Genomic DNA, 27,649 nt, shown 5'->3' with positions numbered 1-27,649 from the left:
GAAACACCAAGAACATTTATCAAATGTTGGTTTCTAATATTTGTCCACCCATCTGATACAATGGATACCCCAGAATCCACCCACTCATGTGTAAAACGTGTCAAAGCTCTTTGAACCTTAGCTTTTTCTCTTTCTAATAACACTGTTCTAGCTTTCTCATAGTTGGGGGCCTTGTATCCTTTTGGGGCTTCATTGATGGCCTTTACCATTTCATGCCAATAGGGAGAGCGAAGCACATTGAATGGTACACCGCAAGCACAAAGAAAACGGACTATCTTTCCATCCACATCATCCCTCCCAGCAACATTAAGGAAATCCCCTATTGTTTTTCTACCTCCAGAGGTTGCAAAAGTACCATGAGGAGATGGGCAACTACCAAATTTAGAGGTTGCACTTGATTCAGAATGAGTTTTTTGTTTCTTGTTTTTTCGTTGTGCAACCATCTCTATTTTGATGTATTTTTGTCTTTGTTCACTTGAAATGTTTGGGCAAATGGTTACCCCCACAGAACCCTTTTTTTCATCACTGTCTAGCACCCCACAAAGATGCCTCCTCAGACGGGTATATGAACCCGTATATGGTTTTCCTCCATGACAACCATGAGGGCACATCCATTTGTAAGATCCACCACCCTTTCCCCCTTCAAGTTTGGTCACATAGTTCCACAAGGGATTTGATGTACCTTTCCCATCTTGTGCTTCAGTGTCCTCTTCAAGTTCATCCCCTTCCTCTTCAAACCCTTTCTCCTCATCATACATTGGGTCACTACTATTAGGACCAAGTTCATCCCCTTCGTCTTCCCCTCTATTCCTCACCCTTGCCATCATTAAAACCAAGAGTGGAATGATACATAGAAGCCAAAAGAACACCATCTTGGAATATGGATATAGGTGGTGGACAACCTGTAAATAAAGGAGCAAGTAGAAACAATGGGAAAGAGTAGGAGAGGGAGGAGAAAAATACAATTTTTTTTTCAAAAAAACAAGGGAGTTTGGGGTTTGAACTTACCTCTTTAGCTCTTGTAGATGAAGTCCTCCAAGCTCTTGCTCCAAGCTCCTCCTCCTTCTCCTAGCTCCTCCTTCTTCACTCCTCCAAGCTCTCCTCTCTTCTCCTCTCCTTTCCTCTCTTCTCTTCTCCTCTCCTCTCTTCTCTTCTCCAACTCTCATAAACTCAAAGTGAGAAAATGAGAAGAGAATGGGGGCTTTATTCTTTTCTAAAGTCACCCTAAAGTCACCCTAACCCACCCCCTCATGCTAGTTAAGTTAAATTTTAAAAGAAATTAAAAAAAAAATATGTTTAATTCGCTGCCTCCGCGGGTTGCGTGCGGGTTGCGCCTGGGTGGCGTGCGGGTGGCGTGCGCTTCCGGGCAGGTTGCGTGGCGCCACCCCTTGCCCGAATCGCCTCCCGAACCGCGATTCCGGGGGGCCGCAACTTCAAATGGCAGGAATCGTTTTTTTAACCCGGAATCGCGCCACCTCAAAAACGGAATCGCGCTTCCTGTGGGGATTCCGGATCGATTCCGTACGATTCGCGATTCTGCCTTTGGATCCGGGGGGGGGGGCGATTCCTGCAACACTGGTCCATCCACTAGAAACAATGCTGACGCCAGATGTTGGCCATGATGCTTTAATCGGCTCAAACATTTTTTCCACCTCTTTTTTTGCCTTCGTCAACAATGTGGTTCTAAGCTTCTCTGACCCAGGAGGCACATACCCTGATGGAGCCCCTTGAGTTAGAGCTCGACACATCTCAATAAATAGAGGTGAGCGTGCAACATTGAAGGATATGAAGTTTTGATAGAAAAAAAGGCAATGGTGAGATCAAACTCTTCTCGTTTTTCATTTTGAAAAATCTTGTTCATTGGATCAAGTGAAATTGCCTTTTTTTTTGCTGCTTGGCCCCCATTAGAACTCTCAAATGGGAATTTGTTGCTGCCTTTCCTCAAGAATGGAAGGGGGTCATCATTCTTGGATTTTTTGATTTTGCAGCGACATTTGCGATACCAACATTGGACTCTCTTTCCGTTTCTTTCCTCTTTGATAAAGGCACCTTTGTACAAGTTCCAATCCCACAATCTGGTAAAGCCAACAAATGACCTTTCACACGGAAATATGTGCTTGTGAAAGTATTGTGGCAATAGGTGCATTTCCAACTCACATTGCCTCCTCCCTTCACCTTGCTGCTTGGCCCTTGCTCTCTTGTGACATATATCCAGTGTTCCACGGGGACGCGTCCCCCAGGGTCGGGTGCGCGCACCCCTCGCACCCCACGCACTCGGGACGGGGAGTCTCTTGGGGGTGCGTTTCCCCATGCACCCTTTTTGGGGAGTCTTGGGGAGACACAAGGGGGTGCGTTTCCCCAGTGTGGGAGTCTAGACTCCCCAAGACTCCCCAAAAAGGGTGCTTCTGGGCGTCCCCCTTCAGTGTGGGAGTCTAGACTCCCCAAAAAGGGTGCGCCTGGGCGTCCCCCTTTAAATTTGTCTAATAAGACTTAAAAATTAAAAATTAAAAATCAAAAATTCAAAAATCAAAACCATTAATTTTTTTTTTTAAACTAAAATTAAAACTAAATAACTAAAACTTAAAAGTCTAAAAAAAAATTAAAATTAAAACTAAATAACTAAAACTTAAAAGCCTAAACCTTAAAGTTAAAAGCTCATTTCATTTCAACCCAAAGTCATTTCCATTTCACTCTTAACTATTTTTGAGTTTGAACTTTGAAACTTTGAGTTATATAGATTTAGTGTTCAAACTTTGAAAATATACTAGTATGTTTTGCTTTCAATTTAGATTCTAGAATGATGAATGATGAATTTAGTTTTTAAATCAATGTAGATTGTAGAATGATGAACCATTGAATGATGAATGATATCGATCAATGTATTTGAATATTTTATTATTGATTTTTATTTTTGCTTTTCGAATCTCATGGTATGTATGAATAATAATTAATTCAATAATGAGACTTGTCACTTGAGTATGTCATATGAATGATGTATGTATCAAAATGAATGATGAGGATGGATCAATGATTCAAATTTCAATTGTCTATTTAATATTTTTATGCTTTCGTTATTGAATAGTGAACAATGAATATGAACTTGAATTATATATATATATATATATATATATATATATATATATATATACCTCGACGACTCCCCGCACCCCCTAAATTTCCCTAAAATTTGAGGGTACTCCCACACGTCCCCCCTGTGCGTCTCCCCGCATCGGAGTCTTGGTGGAACATTGCATATATCCACAAGGAATATTTGTCAATGTTACATTGAGGAGGAAGTCTTCCCTCAACATTACTTGCAGTAGACCTTGATGAAATTGGGAGAGGAGGGGCATCTCCAATGGGGATATTCTTCCCTTTGCTTTGCCCCTTGCCTGCTGCCCTTGATTGAGCCATGAATACTGTAAAAAAATAAACAAAAATATGCACAAATTTGTAAAAGAAATGCATTTGTAAATTGTTCTAATAAAAATGCAAAAATATTAGAGAGAAAATGCACTTACCTGTTGCTTGAATCTCCTTGAAAATGCTCCCACACCCTTTGCTCCTAACTCCTAAACACCCACAACAAACCCACAACAAAGTAAATGAGTGAATGTGCCAAAAGAAACGAGGAAAAGCCTTTTTAAAAGTCACGTAGGTCGCTGTTTTGTCGGATTTGAGTCCGGAAATCGTGACACGTAGTGTCCGATCGATACACAGTCCAGATTCGATCGTGTAAGGATTGGACACTACGTGTCACGATTTCCGTACTCGAATCCGTACAAATCGTGTCATATTCGATGGATTCGCGACACATGGTCCCTGTAGGACGAATCCAGTTACATAGATTATTTATTATTATTATTGTTTACATTATTTGTATTATTTTATATATATGTTATTCATAACATTGCCTTCCTCTTCAAAAAGCTTTGTCCTCAAAGCTTACTGATGAAAAGGCTTGATTTTTTTTTTTTTTCCTCTTTTAGTTTATTTGAATGTCTTCTCGTCTCAGAACTGTCTTCTTCATTGATAGTAAGATGATATGATCCTCTGAGTGATAAACAAAATTGTCGAACTAAGAAAGGATCTGACCATCCTAAATCAATCTTTTGCAGAATCTTGCAGTTATTGGATACTTCGTGTGAACTTTTATCACAAGACTGAATTGCACTGACATTAGTAGTCTTCGGAACAAAAGTTTGTTGTTTCTGATCTGAGTGATACAGATATGCAAATTGATTGAGTTGTCTGCTGTTGTGATCAGATATAGATAGGGAGCTCTTGTGGTTTGATTTTCCTTTATCTTGTGTGTGACAACTTCCTAATTTACTTCAAATACTGATGTTGTTGAGTTGGTTACAAAATCTGCATTTGGATTTTTCATCATTTGAACTGCAACATCTGAATATGTTTTTCCTTCAACTGGTTTGCCCTCTATCTGAGTTGTGATATTGATTGGATCGGTATTTATTCCCTTATCTTCAGTTTGGATGGTTACATCTGACGACTTCAAAACATCTTTCATGATGAGTTCTTCTAATTTATTTTTCAATGATTGCTTATCATTTTTAAGTTTCGTAATTTGAGTGAGTAATTTCTCGGTATGGTCCTTAAGATGAGTAATTTCTTCGTTTTTGTCGCGGTGATTTTGTCAAATCCATTCGCATATTTTGTATCGCTTTTTTATTTTTTCGAAGAATTACTTTTGAGATTTCTTGTATGTCTTACGACGTCATTGAATATGGCTTCAAAGTAACATCCTGTAGTGTTATTTTTTTCTTTTTGTGGGAAAAAGTCAAAAACTTCTTTTTCGTATTTAGGATAAAGGACCTTAGAATTTCCATCCAGGGTGAGCTCAAAACAATGTCACTATCGTCAAAAAATAAGTTTTTCATGGTGAATTGCGAGATAAAAGTATAATCCCCAATACTTAGTTGTAGATTGCTTATGTCGTATTGTTTGTCATTTGTGTTAACAAAATTCGTTTATACTATATTCGATTTATGAATCACTAATTGGCTAGTACATTTAATACTAACATAATTGCTATCTTCAGTAGGATTGATAGAGATTATAATATCTCTTCCTGTGAGTGATCCTTTGATTTTAAATAGTGTACTAACACATTTGCTAAAAGTTTTAAGAAATCTTTCATTACGGGTCCCCATTTTTCTTTTTTTCCTAGATGAATTTAGGATTTTTAAAAATAACCCTTTCTAATCTTTATAAGAATGCTTTTTTTTAAATAAATATTACCCTTTTTTTAACTTAATTATTCCTTCAAGCTTAGTATTGAATCCTTTATAATCCTTTCTTTGCACACAAATTCACTTCTCAAATGTCTTTAGAATGAATATATATATATATATATATATTTTGTTGAAATACTCCTTTTTAATATTCATGTATCACTTCTATAATGTCGAAAACCTCAAAATATATATATATATATATATATATATATATATATATATATATATATATATATATATATATATATATATATATATATATATATCTGTGTTGCACGGGTACCCGCACCCGGGGGTGGGGTTCTCGAACCCATCCCGGGTTCCCGCACCCAAGTACTGGATTCGGGTACGGGTTCTTCCCAGACAAACCCAGAAGAACTGGGTTCTTCCATGAAGAACCGGGTTCTTCAAAAAAAAAATTTGGGTTCTTTTCCTTTAACGGGTTCTTGGGTTCTTCGGGTGCTTGGGTTCTTCGGGTTCTTCGTGTGCTTGGGTTCTTGGGTTTTTCGGGTTCTTCGGGTTGGGTTCTTTGGGTTCTTCATAAAAAAACTATATTAAAAATTTAATTTTCAAATAATTTTTTTTTATTGAAATTTAAAAAATGATATGCCATAAACGAATGATATGCCATAGAATATAAGAATATATGCCATAAACGAATGATATCATTTTTGGAGTCATTGATGGTCATTGGTCTGGATTGTCCTTCAGAGATGGTTGTAAGGTCTTTTGAATGTTTCTCAAGGAAATTTTCTGCCATCATTTCCAAAGATTACAGTTTCCAAAGTCTGTCTTTGTTCACATGCCTTATCATTGCTCTGTGGGCATGACGTGCTGCTCAAGGGTAATGAATCATTGTAAAAATTTATCAACAGTGATAAGTTTTTCAAAACTTATGAGCGACACAGTATTCTGAAATCATATATGATTATGATATCTCAATATTATAAAAGGAACATTATGGGTGTACAATCCCACAAGCAGAATATCATATCATATTGGCTGTAGCTTTGTGGAAATATTTAATAAGGTGATGACCATAGTTGGAAAAAAAAGGGTAGCTGTTTGCACATTCATGAGTCCCTTCCTACCGCAGGAGACTCTTATGATCAGTCTCTCCATTAGTCTTATGCTATAAATTTATAAAAACAATTTCAAAACTTATGCCCAAGGTTTGTTAGAGTCTCAATGTAAATTATGAATCTCCTGTATTTGTGGATCTTCAATGCCTTTAATATTATATGGCATCGAAACCAGAACTGGAAAAGAGACCTCTTACTCTGTAATTTGAGCCTGCAGATTCTTGTAAATCAATTTGGAATGAATTTATGAAACATTCATTTCCGAGCCAAATAAGTTAATAACCATCAAATTATAAACTGTAAATTCACACATACAGGTTCAGACATTTTTGGTCAAATAGAAAGTAGGATTGGGACCAACCATAAGCTGTAATAAGCTGATGCTGTTAAATGGCGAAGGGCTATTTTGGAAAATGGCTAAATTAAGTATCAAAATCTGCCAATTTCTCACAGCGTTCTGATAACATCATGTTAAGATTAAAACTAGGAAAATATGCCTAAAAGAATTAGCGTGTTTTGTGAAAGGGTAAGGCTGCCACTGTTTTAACTTTTTGGGATTGCTTTACCACAGAGCACACCATGCATGGGGCAGGTGGATGATTAGACATCAAGAAAAGTCTAGACCACTATCAGGTTGAGAAGAATCTCCTATGAAAAAATTGTGTTTTTATATGGGAGAGATTAAACATGTTTAAATGATTGTCATTAAAGTTTTCTTGTTTAAAGTTGAAAAAATATACAAATTCAAATTTAATATATATTATTAATTATAAATTTATAATTTATAAAATATAATTATTAAAATTTAATATTATTATATTACCCGACGAACCCACGCACTCTGTTTCCAAAAATGCCGTCCCCGTCCCCGTCCTCGTCCTCGTCCCCGCACCCACGTTTCCTGGCAACATATATATATATATATTCTTAGTCCCTTGCCCTTTTGTATTATATGTCTCTAGTTTTTTATTTGTTTATTTTTATTTTTAATTTAATAATATAACTTTTTAATTTAATATTATATTTTTTTTAATAACTCAAAAATAATGTTAGTACACTTAATAAGTTGGTTCATAGAGGATGTAACCGTACGAATCGGTACACCTGTACACTGAGTAGAATTTGACAGTACGGAAGCAAAATTCGATGGTAACTTGGATAAGCCAACAACGCCAGGGATTAAGGCATCAACAGATCAGAAGAATAGAGTTACTTTTGTTCAGTTTGTTCATCACTTGGCAGCAACATTGAAGTAGTTTGGTTTCATTAAAAAATGAAGCATGTATAATCAGTAAGGGTCTTCATTGAATTTCTTTGTAAGTGGGTCATTGTCCTTGGTATGGGAGACCACAATTTATTTCATCTTCTTTCAAGGTGGTTGGGTGGTGCAAGGCAGGAGAGTGAAGTCTCCATCAGGTTGTAGCCTAAAAACACTTTAGGGTCGTAGGGTAGTGCTAGGGAAAGTTGGAGCTTGCAGGGTTTTGAAACACCCTATCAGTTGTAGTTGATAAAACTAGGGTGTTGGAGTGTCCTAGTTGGCGCTGGTAAACCAGGTTGCATGAGAATCCTTTCAAGAGTTGGAGCTACTTGATAAATTTAAATGCTTTTTTAGAGTACTAGGGAGTTGGGGCTTCCCTTTCAGTTGGAGCTGAAGCATGTTTTTGTACTGATAAAAATATTAGAAAAACGTTTGGTAGTTTTATCCCGAAAGGATTTCCACCTAAAAATTTGTTGTGTACTGCTCTTGTGATGTGTTGTTGATTACTGTTCTATTGTTCATGCTCTAAAATTTTATAATTAACTAATTGTAAGTGAAATACTGATTCACCCCCTTCTCAGAGTTTCCAACAATCAATAACATATGCCCAAAAACCATAACTCATTTCACAATCAAAATATTTTATATAATTTTATTTTATAACATTTTTAATTAAATCTAAAAGCAAAAAAGACTATAATTACTTTTGAGATATATCTAAACCCTCTATCCTCAGTACTACTAAAACTATTTTGTTGATATTCCATAGATATTAAATCATGGGTTTAATAAATTAAAAATGAGAATAAGTTTATATATAGAGATGTGAAATTTATATAATATAGATAATATTATTAAGAACCAACATAGATCCATCTTAACTAAGGATCTACCAAGGATGAGAGGAATGGAATCTCTCAAGGTGCAAACCTTTCCTCAAGCTTTGCACTCAAAAAGAAGCTTGATCCCTCTCGGCGCTTGGTAGATCCGGAGTTAAGATGGATCTATGTTGGTTTATGTCCCAGAATCCAACCATTGATAAATCACTGAAAACTTTAAATAGGAGATTAGTTTGAATTACACTTATATGCATGCCTATTAATTGGCTTTGAACAAAGAACTTCCAAGCAATCTGTAGCATGCAACCTATTCTGGTTCATTCTTACCCAAAATTTACTGGTAGGAGAGGCTTTGAAATATTCTGTTGCATATGCCTCATTTGTGAAATGACTGATTTGATTTGATTTTGAGTAGGTGAACCTGAGTGATCAAACATAACTCTGCACTTTTTTAGGTTCTCACATTCTCTCCTTGGCTTGGGAGGTCTATACCTGCTGTGTAACAAGAGGTGCTCCTGCTGATTCGGGGTATGCTCCCAATTGTCCTTTATAATGAGAAGATAGACAGTAAAATCCTATAGTTGACCTATGCATGCCCTGAGGAGAGGTCAGTCTCTACTTGTACTGGTATATAAAGCGGAATGTGGTGTTTCCTAATCAGAGATGTGAAAAGTGGTTGTACTAGGAATAGACATAGCCATATAAGTTTCACTTAACCAGGAAAAACGTTTGTGAGAACAAAATATCTACGATTATATGGAGTACATAATTCAGTGATTCACTCATTTCTAACTCATATTGGTCGTTCATCCCAATAATAAAATTGAGGATGTAGTTCTTTTAGGACGTCAAGATGTATCAATATGTTTTACTGGGAATCAAGGAAATTAAAGTAGGTTTTACATGATCAGGAAAGGTTTTTACTACAGGAAAAACTGTTCATATAGAAAGAATAGAGTCTTTTCATTTTTAGCTGATATTGGTTAATCATCCTGAGAGAAAAATCTGATTATGAAGTTTTTTTTTTCCTGTATGAAAGGAAGTCCAATCAGCTTGTAGTGATGGAGTCAGATCACAAACCCAGTCAATAGCTGCATTGTTTGAAAGCCAGTGGAGCACACTGCAAATGGTTGTCCTGAAAGAAATATTGTTGTCCGCTATACGTGCTGGTGATCCTTTGGCTGCATGGAGTGCAGCAGCTCGACTGTTGAGATTGCACTATCCACTTATAACACCGGCTGGTCAGAGTGGCCTAGCTAATGCACTGACAACTTCTGCTGAAAGACTTCCTTGTGGAACACGGTGTGCAGATCCTGCTCTGCCTTTTGTAAGGTATAAATTTTATCTCTACTATATCCAACTGAGAGATATTAGTGTTCCCTTATTTAGTACTTTTATGTCAGATAAATTTTTCTCTCAGTAGGAATAATGTTTATATTTGGAATCCACTATATTCTCTTAATATTAGTCTTTCTGGTGATCTGAGAAGCTTATTAAAAAACATACATGGGAACATCACATCACATGATAAGTTACTATGTTTTCCCAATCACATGAGAACATCTCTGGTTGATATGCACAGAATAGCATAGTTTTTATAATACTACCATTCTCATCCTGCATAAGCAAGTTATTGTATTCAAACTGACGGCTGGATGCTGCTTGTCTATTTGGCACTACCTGCTGTAATTTCTAATTGCTGGACTAGCTATGATAAAAATTCAGGAATACTTTCTAGATTCTGCCGTTAATGTTCATGTTTTATGGCTATGAGTGCATTGTTTACTCTCTTCTTAATCAGTCAATAGAGTGTGATGTTCGTTGTGATTACTGTAATTCCTCATCCTTTTATTTTACCATTGATAACAATCTTATCTTCAGTCTTGGAAATGTTTTCGTGCTTATATTTCATATTATTTTGTGATATGATACCATGACTGCTACGATTACTTGTAATTCTTCATCTTACTAATGTGTCATTGGTAACTAGCATTAATTTCTTCAAGGAGTGTCACTACCTTCTGAAAGGAATTTGAATATTTGGATAGGTAATAAGAGGCTTCAACTTTAAATGGAAAAATGAGAGCTTTCAGAAACTGGAAAGTCACACAGCTGTGGCTAGCAATTTTGAATTATGCAAAATTGTCTGCCTATTTATTATCATCTGGGGCACACTTATTTTACTAATGTTTTATGGGCATTAGAAACTTTGCACACATTGAACTTTTCCTCTTGACAATTTTACTGTAGGTTATATTCAATCCCCTCACTTCCTTCACAAATGGAGATTGTAAAGCGCATTCCTGGAAAGGAAGATTGGTGGGCAGGATCTGCTCCCTCAGGTCCATTTATTTACACACCTTTTGGCAAAGGAGATACTAGTGATGACAAGAAGCAGGAAATTATCTGGATAGTCGGCGAACCTGTTCAAGTATTAGTGGAGCTAGCAAACCCATGCACATTTGAGTTGTCAGTTGAAAGCATATATCTTTCTGTTAATTCTGAGAATTTTGAGGCATTTCCTACGAGTGTGACTCTTCTACCCAATACATCCCAAATAATATCATTGTCTGGGATTCCCACCTCTGTTGGTCCATTGACAGTTGAAGGATGCATTGTTCATTGTTTTGGTGTAATAACTGAACATCTTTTTAGAGATGTTGATGATCTTTTACTTGGAGCAGGACAAGGTCTTGTCTTGGTTGATCCTTTTCGAAGTTCTGGATTACCCAAGTTAAGAAACGTTCCCAATCCAAATATATCGGTAGTGCCATCATTGCCACTCTTGATTCCTCATGTGGTTGGAGGAGATGGATCAACAGTCTTATATGAAGGAGAGATCCGGGATATCCAGATAAGTCTTGCAAATGCTGGTGCTGTTCCTGTGGTGGAGGCAAATATTTCACTTTCTGGGAAGCAACAGGAAAACGTAATTTCTATTGGGCATGAAATGTTACAGTCAGCTCTTCCTTTGCAGCCTGGTGCATCAGTGGTTATCCCTGTTAGGCTACAAGCTGGGCAACTGAATTTGGAATTGGATAATGTTGGTAATAGAAATGGTCCTGGGAATGTTGGAAGGATATTCAAGGAAGGAAACAGTCCTTCATTGGTGATTCATTACGCAGGTATGTGCTAATAAGTTATAACTAGAGAGTGCATATAATTCAGTTATAACTTTCTTTTAAAATGAAATGCATCATGAATTACTCAATGGAATGTAGAGGTATATTGATCCATTAACAGGATTACACGGATGTTCCCTTCCTAAAAAGCCTAAAACACTAACATTTGAGCCATTGCCTCAATAGGTAGGGAGTCAACATCTTCATTGTAAAAACTGAATTTAGTCAAATTATGCTTAAAAAACTCCTTGTAATGTCTTTTTGTCGTCCTTGATATCTCAAACTTCCCCTTAACTAGGGGCTTCATCAAATTGTAAGTCACCTGCAAATATATATGAATGTAGTCCAACAATACAACTCCCTTTAAAACTCAGTCTCTTGGGAAATGGTACTGGATATCAATATGTTAGGAGTGATAATGAAGTACTGGATTCTCAGATAGCCTGTTGCATCTTTGATTGTAATTTGTCACAGTAAACAACCCTTGGCCCTAACAATTGTTGGGTCAATTCTACAATCAACTCGTACAGCTAGATGCCTTCACTAGAAGCAAATGAACTTTGAAGCTGCCAAACACTTCCATCTGGTGAACTGAAAGCAACTTCTGGTTGCTTCCTTCTAAACTAGGGAATCATACATATTCCAAACTGAATTAATACCCAGAAGTACTATTCCAAGTACCAGTGTCTCTAACCTGATCGGAATCTACAAGTCCATGTAGCAGGATCTCACCATCTCCAAAATATTTCATGCCATAATGGATTGAGTTCTCCATGTGTTTCTGGACATTTACCGATTTTCCATAGAGTTGAGTGAGGCTCAACCGTAAACTAGGTTAATGTATTCATCGAGTGGCAACTGTTCAACTTAGTATTCAGCAAGTACATCCAGGACCCAATCAGCTACTTGTACAAAATAGGATCAACCAAATTAGTATATTTAACACAAGTTTAGTTAAGATTTGGTACCAGAGCAGTAGCCAATGGTTTACGGTCAAGAATTTGAAATCTTTTCAAAATCTCCACAATACACATCCCTTGCCCAAGAAAGACTTCACTAGCACCTTGCCACATGTCTAGCGTAAAAAATTATTGCAAAAGACCATTGTTCCTCATATCAAATATGTTGGCTAGATTCTGCATGCACCATACAATAAGCTTTCTTGAATTCCCTGTAAATATCAAATCATCAACATATTGCTCCGAGACCAGTAGTAAAATCTCATTGTACGAATTATAAAGGTCCAAACCAGCACAAGTCTTGGAGAAGCCCAAATTCAGCAAGTACTCATCTATCCTAGAGTACCAAACTTGTGCTGCCTGCTTCAACTCATAATGGGCCTTCTTCAATATGCACACAAAGGTATATAACCCATGCACCTCAGACCCTCTCAACTGAGTTATATATACTTCCTCTTGAATTACTGCATTTAGAAAGCAGTATTTATGTTCATCTAGTAAAGAGGGCAATCAAAACAAAATGCAATAGACATGATGGTACAGATAGAAGTATACATGGCAATGTGAGCAAGATTGCATCATAACTGACTCCCTATTTCGGATGCAAGCCTCTTGCTACAAATCTGGCCTTGAACTTCTGGATGCTTCCATTATTGTAGGCTTTATCTTGAACAACCATGAAGAATCAATCATTGAGTTCCTGATTGGTCTTGGAAGAATCTCTCGCATATTATTCTTGGTTATGGAGATGGACTCTTTCGTCATAGGATCTTGCCATGCTCTATATCTACCTCCTTAAAGCCGGAAGGTTTTTTTCTCAAGAATGGAAGGTATTCATGCAACTTGAATGGGAAAGTTTTAAGGGGATATCTCATTCGAAAAGTAGACTTCGACACTCCTTGCTTTTATGCCTCCTATAATGTCTGAGTAAACCATTTTGACTTTGTTGCTATAATGGTTGTGTTATAACAAAATTTAGCACCCTTGTTAGGTCCCTATAATACTAGTGTATTCCCTTATTATTATTGTCATTTTAGCCCCTTATTGTTATTGTTGTGCCCATGTTGTCCCCATATTATTATTACTGTGCCCCATAGAAGCCCATTATTGTTATTGTTGTGCCCTTACATTATTATTGTTATGTCGGCTCTCATTATATTGTGACCCCTTAGTCCTATATATAGAAATGAGGTTTTGTCATTTGTATGATCCAATAATTGTTCGTGTAATGTAAAGGAGGTTGCCCCCTCGAAGAGTCTGATTTTGAAGTCGTTGATCTATCTTTTCTTCTACTTTGTGAGCTGGTTGCATAACAATTGATATCAGAGCTTTGGATTTTAGGGTTTCACTGCTTCAAATAGGTCATCGTAGCAGTTTCACTATAACTTTTTTTTTACGACGTTTCAAAATCAGAAATTAAAACCCGTTTGAGCCGAAACCTTGATAAACCTCGGGTATGAATTTCAGATCTTGTCTTGCTATATTTTTCGAGATATGATCCAAGAAAGTTAGGGTTTTTGCAGGGTCCCGAATTATATCTCAAATTTTTTTTGCTTAAGTTTGATTTGGAAAATTAGTTTGAAGGAATTCAAAGGACATAGTGAAGCATAATTATCATTAATTATTGCCTCGAAGAAAGAAAATGGAAACACCTAGTAAGCAACATGAAAGCTCTACCATGACTCATGAAGAAGAGGAAGAAATGCAACATGATATATCAAAATTACGAGACCAAATGCATCAAATTTCACTCTCACAAAAAGTAACAGAAGCTAAGATGGATGGTTTAAAGAAAGGCATGGAAGCTAAGATGTATGTCGTGGAAGCTAAGATGGATGGCATGGAAGCTAATAAGATGGATGGTATAGAAGCAAAAATTAAGCAACATGGAAGATTTGAAGATATATTTGACAAAGTTGCTACAAGAAACGCTTACTAATGGTGAAAGGGTAGTAAAGGAAACTCATAATGAGAAAAAAAGAAATGTTAATCAAAATTTCATAGACTCTAACATTGGATTGAAGACCCACCATGTTCCAAAGATCGATATGTTGAAGTTTGAGGGCAAGGATCTCGTAACATGGATACTACAGATGGAGCAATATTTCGATCTCCATAATGTGCAAAACACACGAAAGGTACGCATTGCAACTTTATATTTGGAACCCAATTAGTTTGTATGGTATCGATGGCTTTGCTTTTGTAAATAAATTGTCACTTGGGAAATTTTTACGGAAGAAATGATAGCACATTATCAGGATACAAAAAGCAACATTTTTTTTAGCTAATTGATAAATCTTAAACAGAAGGGTTCAATGGTGGAGCACATTGAGAACGTTCAAAAATTGAATATAAGGGTAAAAGATATACTTGAGGAGCATAGGATTGTGTCGGAAATACTGAGAGGGGGGTGAATCAATGTTTATTTTCAATTGTTATTATTACCAATTTAGATTCTTTACAATTTTAATCAAAGAAATGATTTTATTAAATATAGAAAAAGATTGAATACAATATTTGATGAATTTTGCCAGGCACCAACTTGGACTTTGATGAGGCTCCAACCTCTAGGGATTCGACCTTAGCTTATCAAGGCACCAACCTTGGATTCAGGAGCACCAACTCCAAGGACACCAATCCTTCCAATTCTGAGGCACCAACCCCAAGGGCTTCGACCCTATAGTTTTGTTTTGTCAATAAATGTTTTGATTGTATTACACTGCTTCCTGTCCTTGTGATCTTTATAAATGCTTCAGGAGTGATTGCTTCTCACTGTCTTACTTCCAAGGAATAAACTTATACATAATGCTGATGTAGTCTGTTGCTTCCTTTAAACGATGACCGATGAACCCTTATTTCGTTTACAAAACTATTCTCCAGATTGCATTCTGTACTTCTTCCACAGATTACAGGTTCAAGCCCTTTTAGAGATTAACCCAACCAACAGTCTTGCTTGACCTTTGTTAAGTTATGGTATGTTCAATGCTTATAACAATTTACTTCTTTTTCTTATTATATTCCACCGATTAGCAATCACATGTACATAAAGTAAAGTGCAGATAGAACATTAAACGATCGACAGAAAACAAGCCAAGACAAGAGACACAAGATGTGGCGGCTAGCTAGGAACAAACCCCACAATGTGTGGGGAAACCCTTTGATCAAATCTTCTTTTATCTTCAATAATTCAGCAGAGAGAAATAGTACAATAAATCTGATTCATATCAGCAGTAGCAAACCCTAGATCAGTAGCATCAGCATTAGCGGCTTCATTATCAAACTAGGGCAGACCATATCTCACAAACCGACTGTCGGATTGACTTCATTCCACCACCAAAAGTTTCGGCTTCCAGAGGAGGTTCAAATGAACCTACATCGCAGTTCAGATGAGGAGATCTTCTAGGCCACGCAAGTCAATCTTTGCTTCTGCAGTTGCAGCTTCAGTTTCAGCAGTTTCCGGCTTCAAACTAGGTCAGTCGATATCTTGCAAACCGTTCGTCGGATTGACTTCATTCCACCACCAAAAGTTGCGGCTTTCAGAGGAGGTTCAGATGAACCTACAACGCAGTTCCAAAGAGGAGATCTTCTAGGCCACGCAAGTCAATCTTTACTTCTGCAGTTGCAGCTTCAAATTCAACAGCTTTCGGCTTCACATGTGTGAGAGAGAGAGACCCATTTCAGCGCAGTAGAGAAGAGACTCATATCTGCGCAGTAGAGAGAGAGAGAGATGTGATGAGATGAGCGAGTCTAAATGAGGAAAAGTCCTCTTATATTTATACACAACGTTGGTGGGTGAATAGATGCGATTGTTGGGCTTCTGAGCCTACATGAGTTGTAGGCCGGCTTGATAATAATTCCATAATCAAAATAAATTCATATCTCCATGAATACTTATCGAAATTGGATGATCTTTATATCAATCCTACACCTCTCGACGAGAGGAATCTAATAAAAATATTATTAGCCATGAATAAGATGACCCACATGAAGTTTTGCCCTGGTTGCCAATTTTAACACTCCCTCTCAACCATGGAGAACTTCATCTGCAATCTGTCTATCAGTCGTTACTATTCATCCATCAAATGCACTGCCTTGTACAGCCTGACCCTTGCCCCGCTCTGCTCTATTTTGCCTGTTCTGCTTTGTCTTGTTTTGCCTTGCACTGATCTGTACTGTTTTGTTCTGTTCTGCTCTGCTCTTGCATTGTTTTGTTCTACTCTGCTTTTCTTCGAATTATGAAGAAGAAGAAATGATCGAGGATGTATCATACTGACTCAAAGTCAGTCTCAGAGTATGTACCACTGGTCCCAGACCAGTCTCAACCAACCCAAAGTCAGCGTCATAGTGAGTACAACTCCAATGGTCCCAGACCAATATCATCCTCCATTGACTCAAAGTCAGTCTCAGAGTATGTACCACTGATCCCAGACCAGCCTCAACCGACCCGAAGTCAGCGTCATAGTATGGTACAAGTCCTACCACTGGTCCCAGACCAGTATCATTTATCACAGATCAATGGAGGTCATCCTAGCGTAGGGAGTACGGTAGTTACAACGATGCGTCCATCGGTACTACTATGGTCCCTAACTTCATTTCCCTGCTCATTGATAAGATGAGAGGTACTTCCCATGAGTCCCAGACTGCATGGGTAGGATGCCTCGACAGGAGAACTAATCAATCCTGTCCTCATAGGAGAACACATTAATCCTGCTACAATTGCCATGGAGAACACATCAATCCAGGCCTCACAGAAGAACACATCAATCCTGCTACAATCACCGTGGGAACACATCAATCTAGGCTGCCATGGAGAACACATCAATCCAGGCCTCACAGGAGAACTAATCATCCTGCTACACAGGAGAGCAAATCATCCTGTTCCACAAGAGAGCGAATCATCTTGTCCCACAAGAGAGCGAATCATCTTGTTCCAGTGCGCACCACCAGGGGAGGGTGAGTCACCCTTTGGTCGTATGTTGCTCCAGTAATAACCGCAAGCCCTCAAAGCTCCCAGAGCTCAATGTATGCAACAAGCAGGACCCTTGTACAAGGGTTTCTTGCCGACTTCAAGTCATTTGGGAAAATCATAGATTAGATCTTTCCCCAGGGCTTTGACAAGGTGTATCAACCTGTACATCATCTTAATGCGATGGAGCATCCTTGCTCATCAAATTACCATATCCCAGATGATGTCTATCTGCTGGAGCAATCGACGAATACGGGATTCCTCAATAATCGAATCCCACCTCTGGTTGTTATAGAGAATCACAGTGGTATCCAATGTAAATCCAAACAACTCACTGAAGAGCTTTCGCAACCAGACTGCCTCACACGAGGTCATGCTAGCAACAATATATCCTGCTTTGGCGGTGCTCAAAGCCACCGACTTCTGCTTCCTGCTCATCCGGGATATCGAAGCCGATCCCAAGGTGAAACGGCACCCGGAAGTGCTCTTACGGTCCACCACACTGCCTGCCCAATCAACATCAGTATATCCAAGTAGTCTCACATCTCCGGCAGTGTATCTTAATCCATGAGAGATTGTGTCCTGAAGACATCTCAGAAGATTCCTGGCATCAATCCAGTGAGGCTCAACCAAATATGAGGTCACAATGCTAATTGCAAAACATATGTTCGGACGGAGGTTCACCAAGAACATCAATGCGAATGAGTTTTTGAAACTCAGAGGCATTTCCCAAGTCTGGTCCGACATCACTACCATATAACTTCTAAAAGTTAAGATCCTCGAGGTAGTCACAGGCTTGCAGTCCATCATACCAAATCTTTCTAATATCTTTACCACATATTTTCCTTGAGATAGGAAAATTTCCCTTGGCTTCTGCCATACTTCAAGTCCTTGGTCCTTTATTTCAAATTCAGAAGCCAGCTCCCTCTTACATTTGTGAATGAGAGGGTCTACACCTGTTAGAAAGAGGTCATCCACATACAACACCAATATGAGAGGCTTGTCATCTTCAACCTTAAAGTAAAGGTTAGGAACGGCTTCACTCCTAGTGAATCCCAACTTCATCAAGTAGCTATCGATCCTCTCATACCATGCTCGGGGTGCTTGCTTCAGCCCATAGAGAGCCTTCTTCAACCTGCATACATGAGATTTTCAATCATAAATCTCAAATCCTTCGGGTTGCTCCACGTAGACCTCTTCTTTGATCAAACCGTGCAAGAATGCTGTCTTGACATCCATCTGATGTAGGTTCCTTCCTTGTGAAGTGGCAAGGGCTATGATCGAGCAGATGGTCGTATATCCGGAAACAGGTGCAAATATCACATCATAGTCTATACCTTCCTTCTGGGAGAAACCATGAGCAACAAAACGAGCCTTATACTTTTCCATACTTCCATTTGCTGCATGCTTTATCTTGTAAAGCCATTTTGAAGTAACAATTGTCTTGTCCAGGGTCTGGGAACTACTTCCTAGACATCATTCTCCATAATAGACCCATATTCTATGGTCATAGCATCCTTCCATAGTTAATGCTTGATGACATCTGAGAATGATGAAGGTTCATTTTGTATGATCGTGCTCATGATGGTCAGGTATCCCTGATACCTGTTAAGTTTCTTACTTTGATGGAAGGTTCCTCAGGGTGCAACATGTCCTTCAGCGTCATTAAGTATCCCCCTAAGCCATGAAGGCCTCTTCCTAGAAGAGGAAGGCTCATGAGGATGAGGATCAATCGGATCCATGGGTTCTTCTACATCAGGCATTGATTCATCATCCTTTTCTTTTGGTTCCCTGTGTCGGCTTCTTGAGAGCTACTCAAAGTCAGCAAATTGTCCACCTTGCTGAGGGCCATATCTTCGTCAAAGGTGACATCATGACTAATTATGACTTCCCTTTGACCGGCTACATAGATTCTATAGCCTTTAGTATTTTCACCATAGCCCACGAAAATTCCCTTCTTTCCAGATGCTCCCAATTTATTTCTTTTCTCTTTCGTCACATGAAAGTATATAGGGCTTCCAAAAATTTTAAAATGAGAAACATCAGGTTTCTTACCGGTGAATTTTTCTTCAGGAGTCTTGGAACCCAATGCTTGATGAGGGCATCGATTTTGTACATATACGGCAGTGTTGTAGTTTCAGCCCATAGAAACTTTGGAAGTCTTTGATCATGTAGCATGGCCCGGACAACTTCCATCATCATGTGGTTCTTCCTTCCCACCACACCATTCTGCTCAGGAGTATGTGGTGTAGAAGTCTCCCTCTTAATGCCAACCTCAGATATGCCTGAGTGAACCAACTGTAATATATCGAAGGTCTTGCTTTGGCTTGAGGGGAATGGTCCCCTTTTGAGCTTTCCTTCGGCACATCTCGGACATACACCTTCTTTCTCTACTTGGAATTCGGGCATCCCTATTACCATCTGTCTTACATCGGGTAGAGCTTTATAATGAAGGTGGGCAAACCTCCGATGCCAAAGTTCGGACTGAAGCGTTGTGTCACAAGACATGACACCTAGCGGACTTCCACCGACTTGATATAAAGAATCAACTCGAAACCCAAGAGTGAAAGCATCTTTAACATTATTTTTCCAAAAGCAGCAGGAGGACCTTTAGGCAAGGGCATTTCCTGCTCTTCTACCCTTGTTTGTTCTTGAATGCATCTAGCCATTAATTCCTCGAAACTAGGAATTACATTATTGTTCAGAATAGTAGTCCAGTTTGTCGTAGATTTCCTTGGAGGTGTCTAGATCAGAGATGTAGGCCACTAAGCGCTTGTCGATAGAGTCCCGGATGATCTTCTTTGTTTTGACTTCTCCATTTTTCCATTTGTTCCAGGCAGCAGCATATGCATTTGATGAAGGCTCAACAATATTGCCTCTTACATGGTCCAGCACTCCTTGATCTTCAAGGGTTAGATCGATAGACATCTTCCATCCGTGATAGTCAGCTTTCTCACGGAGCTTGTCTTCGGCAGGAGAGAGTGTTGAGGACCCCATAGTTCTTTTACGATAGCCTTGCCAATATTCTCTTCAATGATTGCTCTTGCTCTTGCTCGGGCTTTGTCTTCACCTCAGCTCTGATACCATGTTAAGTTATGGTATGTTCTATGCTTATAACAGTTTACTTCTTTTTCTTATTATATTCCACTGATTAGCAATCACATGTACATAAAGTAAAGTGTAGATAGAACATTAAACGATCGACAGAAAACAAGCCAAGACAAGGGACACAAGATGTGGCGGCTAGCCAGGGACAAACCCCACAATGTGTGGGGAAACCCTTTAATCAAATCTTCTTTTATCTTCAATAATTCAGCAGAGAGAAATAGTACAATAAATCTGATTCATATCAGCAGTAGCAAACCCTAGATCAGTAGCATCAGCATTAGCGGCTTCATTATCAAACTAGGGCAGACCATATCTCACAAACCGACAGTCGGATTGACTTCATTCCACCACCAAAAGTTTCGGCTTCCAGAGGAGGTTCAGATGAACCTACAACGCAGTTCAGATGAGGAGATCTTCTAGGCCACGCAAGTCAATCTTTGCTTCTGCAGTTGCAGCTTCAGTTTCAGCAGTTTCCGGCTTCAAACTAGGTCAGTCGATATCTTGCAAACCGTTCGTCTGATTGACTTCATTACACAACCAAAAGTTGCGGCTTTCAGAGGAGGTTCAGATGAACCTACAACGCAGTTCCAAAGAGGAGATCTTCTAGGCCACGCAAGTCAATCTTTACTTCTGCAATTGCAGCTTCAAATTCAACAGCTTCCGGCTTCACATGTGTGAGAGAGAGAGACCCATTTCAGCGCAGTAGAGAAGAGACTCATATCTGCGCAGTAGAGAGAGAGAGATGTGATGAGATGAGTGAGTCTAAATGAGGAAAAGTCCTCTTATATTAATACACAACGTTGGTGGGTGAATAGATGCGACTGTTGGGCTTCTGAGTCTACATGAGTTGTAGGTCGGCTTGATAATAATTCCATAATCAAAATAAATTCATATCTCCATGAATACTTATCGGAATTGGATGATCTTTAGATTCCTCTCGATGAGAGGAATCTAATAAAAATATTATTAGCCATGAATAAGATGACCCACATGAAGTTTTGCCCTGGTTGCCAATTTTAACAACCTTCGACTTCCTTTTTGCTGGACCTTCGGCTTCCTTCTTCACACTAGACCTTCAGCTTCTGTTTTCGACCTTCGACTCTTTGTTTCTTCAAGTTCACGAGTTGTGAACTGTCAATTTTTCTCTGTGCCCGATGCTAATATCAATGCTTGAGGTGAGGCGTTTTAACCTGTATTTATATGAGTCTCACCAATAACCAAGAGACACGTTCATTGGAGGGAGAGGCTGACTTATGAATATTCATCCAATTATTCACAAACTTGTTTATTTACAGAAAATTTCATAGGAGAGGCCATACCCACATGAGGTCCCACATCTACGTCATCACCTCAATCACAATCGCAACTTTCAGAGGTCTTTTACAAGTCGTGCTCATAACATAGTCGATTGCCGATTGCCCCTACTGGATGTGATATTATATTAAACTGTTTTGATAACTCCGTTGGGTCGACGACACTATCGCAATGGACGATCCGATGTCCACCACTCTATCGCAATCGGCGGTCCACAATACTATCGCAATCAGAGGTTTGTCATCCCTTTGAAACTTGCGATTCAACATATGCGATATTACATTAAGTCATATTATAGTGATGCAGTCGTGTCCGTAATATATATCACATTTGGGGGTTTTAACGTAACATCCCTTTAAGTCTTGCGATATGAAAGTTTCGATACGACAGATGCAATATTTCTTTAAGGTGTGTTATAATGGAGCGATCGGGTCCGCACCTCATATCGCAATTAGAGAATTTTGGTGTCGCATTTCTTTAAGACTGGTGATATGACTTCCAACGAGGCGGACACGATATTACATTAGGGCGTGTTTTATTGAAGCAGTCGGGTCCGCAACTCAAATTGCAATCACAGATTTTAATGTGACATATGATAAAGCCCGCCGATATGTTATACTGCCGATATGTTAAACTTCGATGCGCTATGGACTTTTAAAGGGTTTTCCATGGTTTAATCTTCTGATTGGGTTCTTAGTTCTTCCCTTTATCTCTTTCTCCCCTACGTGTTCCTCTGTGCTCCTTCCGATGTCGTTACTCTTTCGACGTAATGCTCCTATTGTTTCACGGATCTGCTCTGCACATAATGTTGTTGGATCTGCTTTGCTTGGCTTCACATCATCATTTAGTATTCCAGAATATTGCCATATTGACATCAATGACAATCTAGATCAACAATATCCGCCTTTGTCATTGATGGCAATATTCTTCTCTCCCCCTTTGACATCAATGGCAAAGGAGTGCACAAGGACTCTCCCTGTTTACGTGATCCCCCTGTCAAACATCTTAAGAATCAGTTTAGTGTGATGCTAAAGCAATAACGCCCATCTTTTGACGGAGATGTTCAAATGCTTCTCGAGGAAGAGGTTTTGGTGAAAATATCTACAATTTGTTCTTTAGTATTGATATATTCCATTTTGATGTTTTGTTCGGCCACTTGTTCACGGAGAAAATGATACTTGATTGGTATATGTTTGGTCTTTGAGTGCATCACTGGAATTTTACTGAGACTGATAGCACTTGTGTTGTCATAATAGATGGTGATTGGCTATTTAGTTTCTATGTTGACATCCTTCAAAGCTTCCTTCATCCATAGTATTTGTGTACAACAGTCAGCTGCGGCTATATATTCGGCTTCAGCTGTAGAGAGAGATATAGATGATTGTTTTTTGTTGAGCCAAGCTACCAGGCAATCTCCCATAAAAAATGCATTTCCATTGGTGCTTTTACGATCATCCATGCTTCCAGCCCAATCAACATCGGTATAAGCTATCACTGTAATATTTGTGCTTTTGGGATACCAAAGACCAAAGTCAGGAGTTCCTTTCAAGTATCTGAGAATTATTTTCACAGCCAACATGTGGGATTGCTTAGGAGCTGATTGAAATCTTCCCACCATTCCCACTGCTTGCATAATGTCGGGTCTTGTAGCAGTTAAGTATAAGAGAGCTCCAATTATTGACCTGTAAAGAGTTGCATCTACCGGGGGGATTCATCATCTTTGCTTAATTTGTAGTTTGTGGTCATCGGTGTGCTCATAGGTGCACATTCTTCCATTCCATATCTTTTAAGAATGTCTTTGAGATATTTTGTTTGAGAGATAAACATAGTTGCTGTGGTTTGCGATACTTGTAGTCCAAGGAAGTAGGATGGCTCACCAATCATTGACATTTCAAGTTCTTTGACATATTTTGAGCAAACTCATGGCTCATTTCATCATTATTGCTAGCAAAAATCAGATCATCAACATATACAAGGATTAGTAATTTATCCTTATGCATGTTCATGTAGAGATTACTTCCTGCCACCCCCTTTTTGAAGTTTTGTTGTCGGATATAGTGATCCAATCTTGCGTACCACGCTCTAGGAGCTTGTTTCAAACCGTATAATGCTTTTTTCAACTTACATACAAAGTCCTTTCCTTTCGCTAGATCAAAACCTTCTGGTTGCTCCATGTAGACTTCTTCCTTGAGTTCCCCACCCAGAAATGCTAACTTTACGTCCATTTGATAGACTTTGAATCCTTTTGAGCAAGCAAATGCCAAGAACATCCTTATAGCTTCCATACGAGCTACCGGTGCATAGGTTTCTTTAAAATCGATTCCTTCAATTTGTGAATAACCCTTACAGACAAGTCTTGCCTCATTTCTGATGATTTGTCAATCTTCATTCATTTTTTTTTTGAACACCCACTTAGTTCCAATTATATTTTTATCCTCTGGACGAGGTACCGGCTCCCATGTCTCATTTTTCTCGATTTGAGACATTTCTTCTTCCATGGCTTCCACTCAATGAGGATCCTTGCTTGAGTAAACGTTTATGGTTCTATCATAGATAGGAGAGCGACATCACTTTTCTTTGGTGTACTTGTCATCCTTCTTCGAGTTTGTATTCCTTCATCTACATTGCCAATAATCTGTTGTTTCGGGTGATGTTTTTGGAGGAATTTCACTTTGAAGGAGTTTGAGATGGTTCTTTTTCCTTTTGTTTTTCTTGATCTTTTTCCTCCTTTTCAGGTTCGTCTTCGCTTTCTTCAATAAAAGGGTCAACTTCATGATCTTCAATTTTCTTTTTTGGAAGGCCTTCATCAATCTTCACATCAATACTTTGCACTGTTTTCCATAGTCGATTATTGTAGCACTTGTAAGCTTTGCTTTTGGTAGAATATCCAAGAAATATTCCTTTGTCAACCTGAGAATCAAATTTTCCTGCCGAGTCATCATTGATCTTTATGAAGCATTTGCTTCCAAAATTCCTGAAGTATTTTACTGAAGCAGGTCTTCCTTTCCATAATTCATAAGGATTCTTCTCATTATTTGGTCTTAGTTGAGTTCGATTCAAGGTATAAACTGCTGTCCCGACTGCTTCCCTCCAAAATTTTGGCTGCAAGTCAGCTGCTAGTAACATTGTTCTTGCCAATTCTTGAACAGTTTGGTTTCTCCTTTCAACTACCCCTTTTGCTTAGGTGTTCTAGCAGCGGAGAATTCTCTTTCGATTCCATGTTCGTTACAGTGTTCCACGGGGGCTTAGGCCCCCCCGCCTAGGCGTCTAGTTTCCTAGCTCCCCTGCGCTCCAAGGACTTGCGGACGAGAAAAGGTCGTTTCCCCACGCTCCCAAAAAACAAGGTATGCAGGGGGACGTGTTGGGGGGTTGTTTCCTTGTGCTGAAGGGTCGTTTCCGAAAAGGGGGTCGTGAGGGGTCGTGTGGGGGGTCAAGGGGGGATGTGGGAGGTCGAGGGGCCCAATTTTTTTAAATAAACTTTTGTTTATAATTAAAATTTAACATTAGTTTTAATACTTTAGGGTTTCAGTTCGTTTTTTTATAAATTTAATTCATTATTTTCCCTGGCCCCTCACTCCATTCGCAAGACGTTCCTAGTTCCTCTGTAGCAGAGAGGAATTGGTCCACATATAGCTTCATCCACTCTATCAAGAGGAACAAGCTTACCTCTAAAAGAGCGGAGAAGTTAGTTGCTGTGCACAATGCCCTACGTCTTGAGCATAGGAAGACACCTGAGTGTTTGAAGGGACCAGCAACACGATGGGATGTTGATCCAGAGGATGATGCACAGGTAGATATGGAGGAGAGACTTGATGAGAGACAAATGGGGTTGGGCCACTTAACATGTTTGAGAATGCTAGTGATTCAGATTCAGATGGTGATATGGTTGATCTTGATTTATTCATACAGCAGCTGGATGCAGAGACTAGCAGGCATTACCTTGAGGCTTGAGCAAAACTATGCTCGTTTATCTTTTGATATGTTGATGTTCTTATGTTATTTTGACTCTATAAAATTTTGACTCTTGATGTATCAGACTTGACTTTAGTCTTTTATAATTCTATAAAATTTTGACTCTTGATGTATGATGTATCAGACTTGACTTTTATAATTTTATGTCAATATTCACTGTTTAGTATTCAATGTTCATAGTAGGAAGTGGAACATCAATATGGTTTAAACTTTAATCATAATGTATGATGTATGATTATAAATTAGAATTTTAAATTTATATGATATTAGATAATGATATTCATATCAATGATCATGCTTTGCAGCTTTTCAATTCAAACCCAATTGTCATAGTGGACTCAATTTATAAATTATATTTTATATTTATAAGTTTTTAAGACCCTGACGTACCCCCATGTTTCCTAAAAATTGGTGGGGAGCTTTTGCATAGGCTGCTCTTGTGTATCCTTGCTCACTCGCCCCCTCGTCTCGGAACCTTGGTGGAACATTGGTTCGTTACAGAAATCATCAAATTATTTTGATGTGAATTCTCCCCCCTATTCGTTCTAAGACATATAATTTTGGAATCCTTTTTACTTTCTACAAGAGCTTTAAGATTCTTAAAACATTCAAATGCTTCAGATTTATATTTTATGAAATATACCCAGATCAGTTTAGTATAGTCATCAACAAATAAAGCAAAGTACCTTTCTCCTTGGAGTGCTGGAGTTTTGGTTGGTCCACATAGATTTGCATGAATGATCTCCGAAGGTTTTAATGTGGAGAACTCCTTAGTCTTGTGGCTGGTTCTAGTTTGCTTGCCATGTTGACATGGGCCACATACAACTTGATTTGGTTTGAACATCTTCAGAATGTCCCTTACTTCATTGATTTTGCTGATATTGACCAAGTTATCAAAACTTGTATGCCCCAGTCGCTTATGCCACAACCAGCTTTCATTTATTTGACTTAGATAACATTTATCTTCTTGAATTTTTTTTAGAATGTAGACGTTATTTGATGTTCTAACTCCTTTCGCTACAAGTTCTCTTGAGGAAGAGTTCCTTATTTCACAATTTTTAGTGCTGAAGACAACATTATGTCCTTGATCACAGATCTGGCTAACACTCAAGAGATTGTATTTGAGCCCATCTACCAACAAAGCATTTTGAGCCTTTCCTTTTCCATTAATAAGGGTAATGGTTCCTTTTCCAACAATTTTGGCAGATCCACTCCCAAAGGATACATTTCCTTCCTTTTTGTTCAATGAGACAAACTTCCTTTTGTCACCTGTCATATGTCTAGAGCACCTACTATCCACAAACTAATGATTTTCATCACCGTGAGCACATAGAGCTAGACCACATTTATCCGTATTGGGATTTTCATCTTTTTCTTCTCTTCTTTTGAGGGGGCAATTTTGTTCACTATGTCCATTATCATTACATAATGAGCAAATTGGATCAAATTTGGCCAAAGGATCAAAAGAGTTGAAGGCCTTGATCTGTCTTTGCCCTTTGAGACTACATGGTTTGGTTGTTTGATCCTTCAATCTTGGTGCTTCATTCTTACGAGCCATGCAATGTTTAGCTTGATGACCCATTTTTTTACAATAATAATAGTGCCCAAGAAGGATGGTTTGGTACCTGTTGTAATAGCCATGATTTGAATCAACCTTCTTTCTTGGAGGCGGGCCTTTGATGAGATGATTCTTCTTCTTTTGGATTGCGGGAAAGTACGTCGACATAACTTCTTGCATTATCCTTAGCACTCGATGATTCTCTTTTAAAACCAA

General features: G+C 38.6%; 1 protein-coding gene across 2 annotated transcripts in view; it reads left to right on the top strand.

Moving 5' to 3' along the window:
* TRS120 (transport protein TRS120) overlaps positions 1 to 27,649 on the top strand; it is a 230,816-nt gene that overhangs the window by 118,358 nt on the left and 84,809 nt on the right. For both annotated transcript variants that reach the window (XM_089450070.1, XM_089450071.1), the window contains exons 7-8: positions 9,474 to 9,766; positions 10,685 to 11,559. In XM_089450070.1, coding sequence (XP_089306196.1) covers positions 9,474 to 9,766; positions 10,685 to 11,559 — 1,168 coding nt within the window. The remainder of the gene's footprint in view (positions 1 to 9,473; positions 9,767 to 10,684; positions 11,560 to 27,649) is intronic.

Source organism: Pinus tabuliformis, chromosome X, assembly GCF_031772625.1.
Source record: "Pinus tabuliformis cultivar Carrire ecotype Pingquan chromosome X, CPIR1, whole genome shotgun sequence".
Lineage (NCBI taxonomy): Eukaryota > Viridiplantae > Streptophyta > Pinopsida > Pinales > Pinaceae > Pinus > Pinus tabuliformis.
This window is presented reverse-complemented; position numbering and strand designations above follow the sequence as displayed.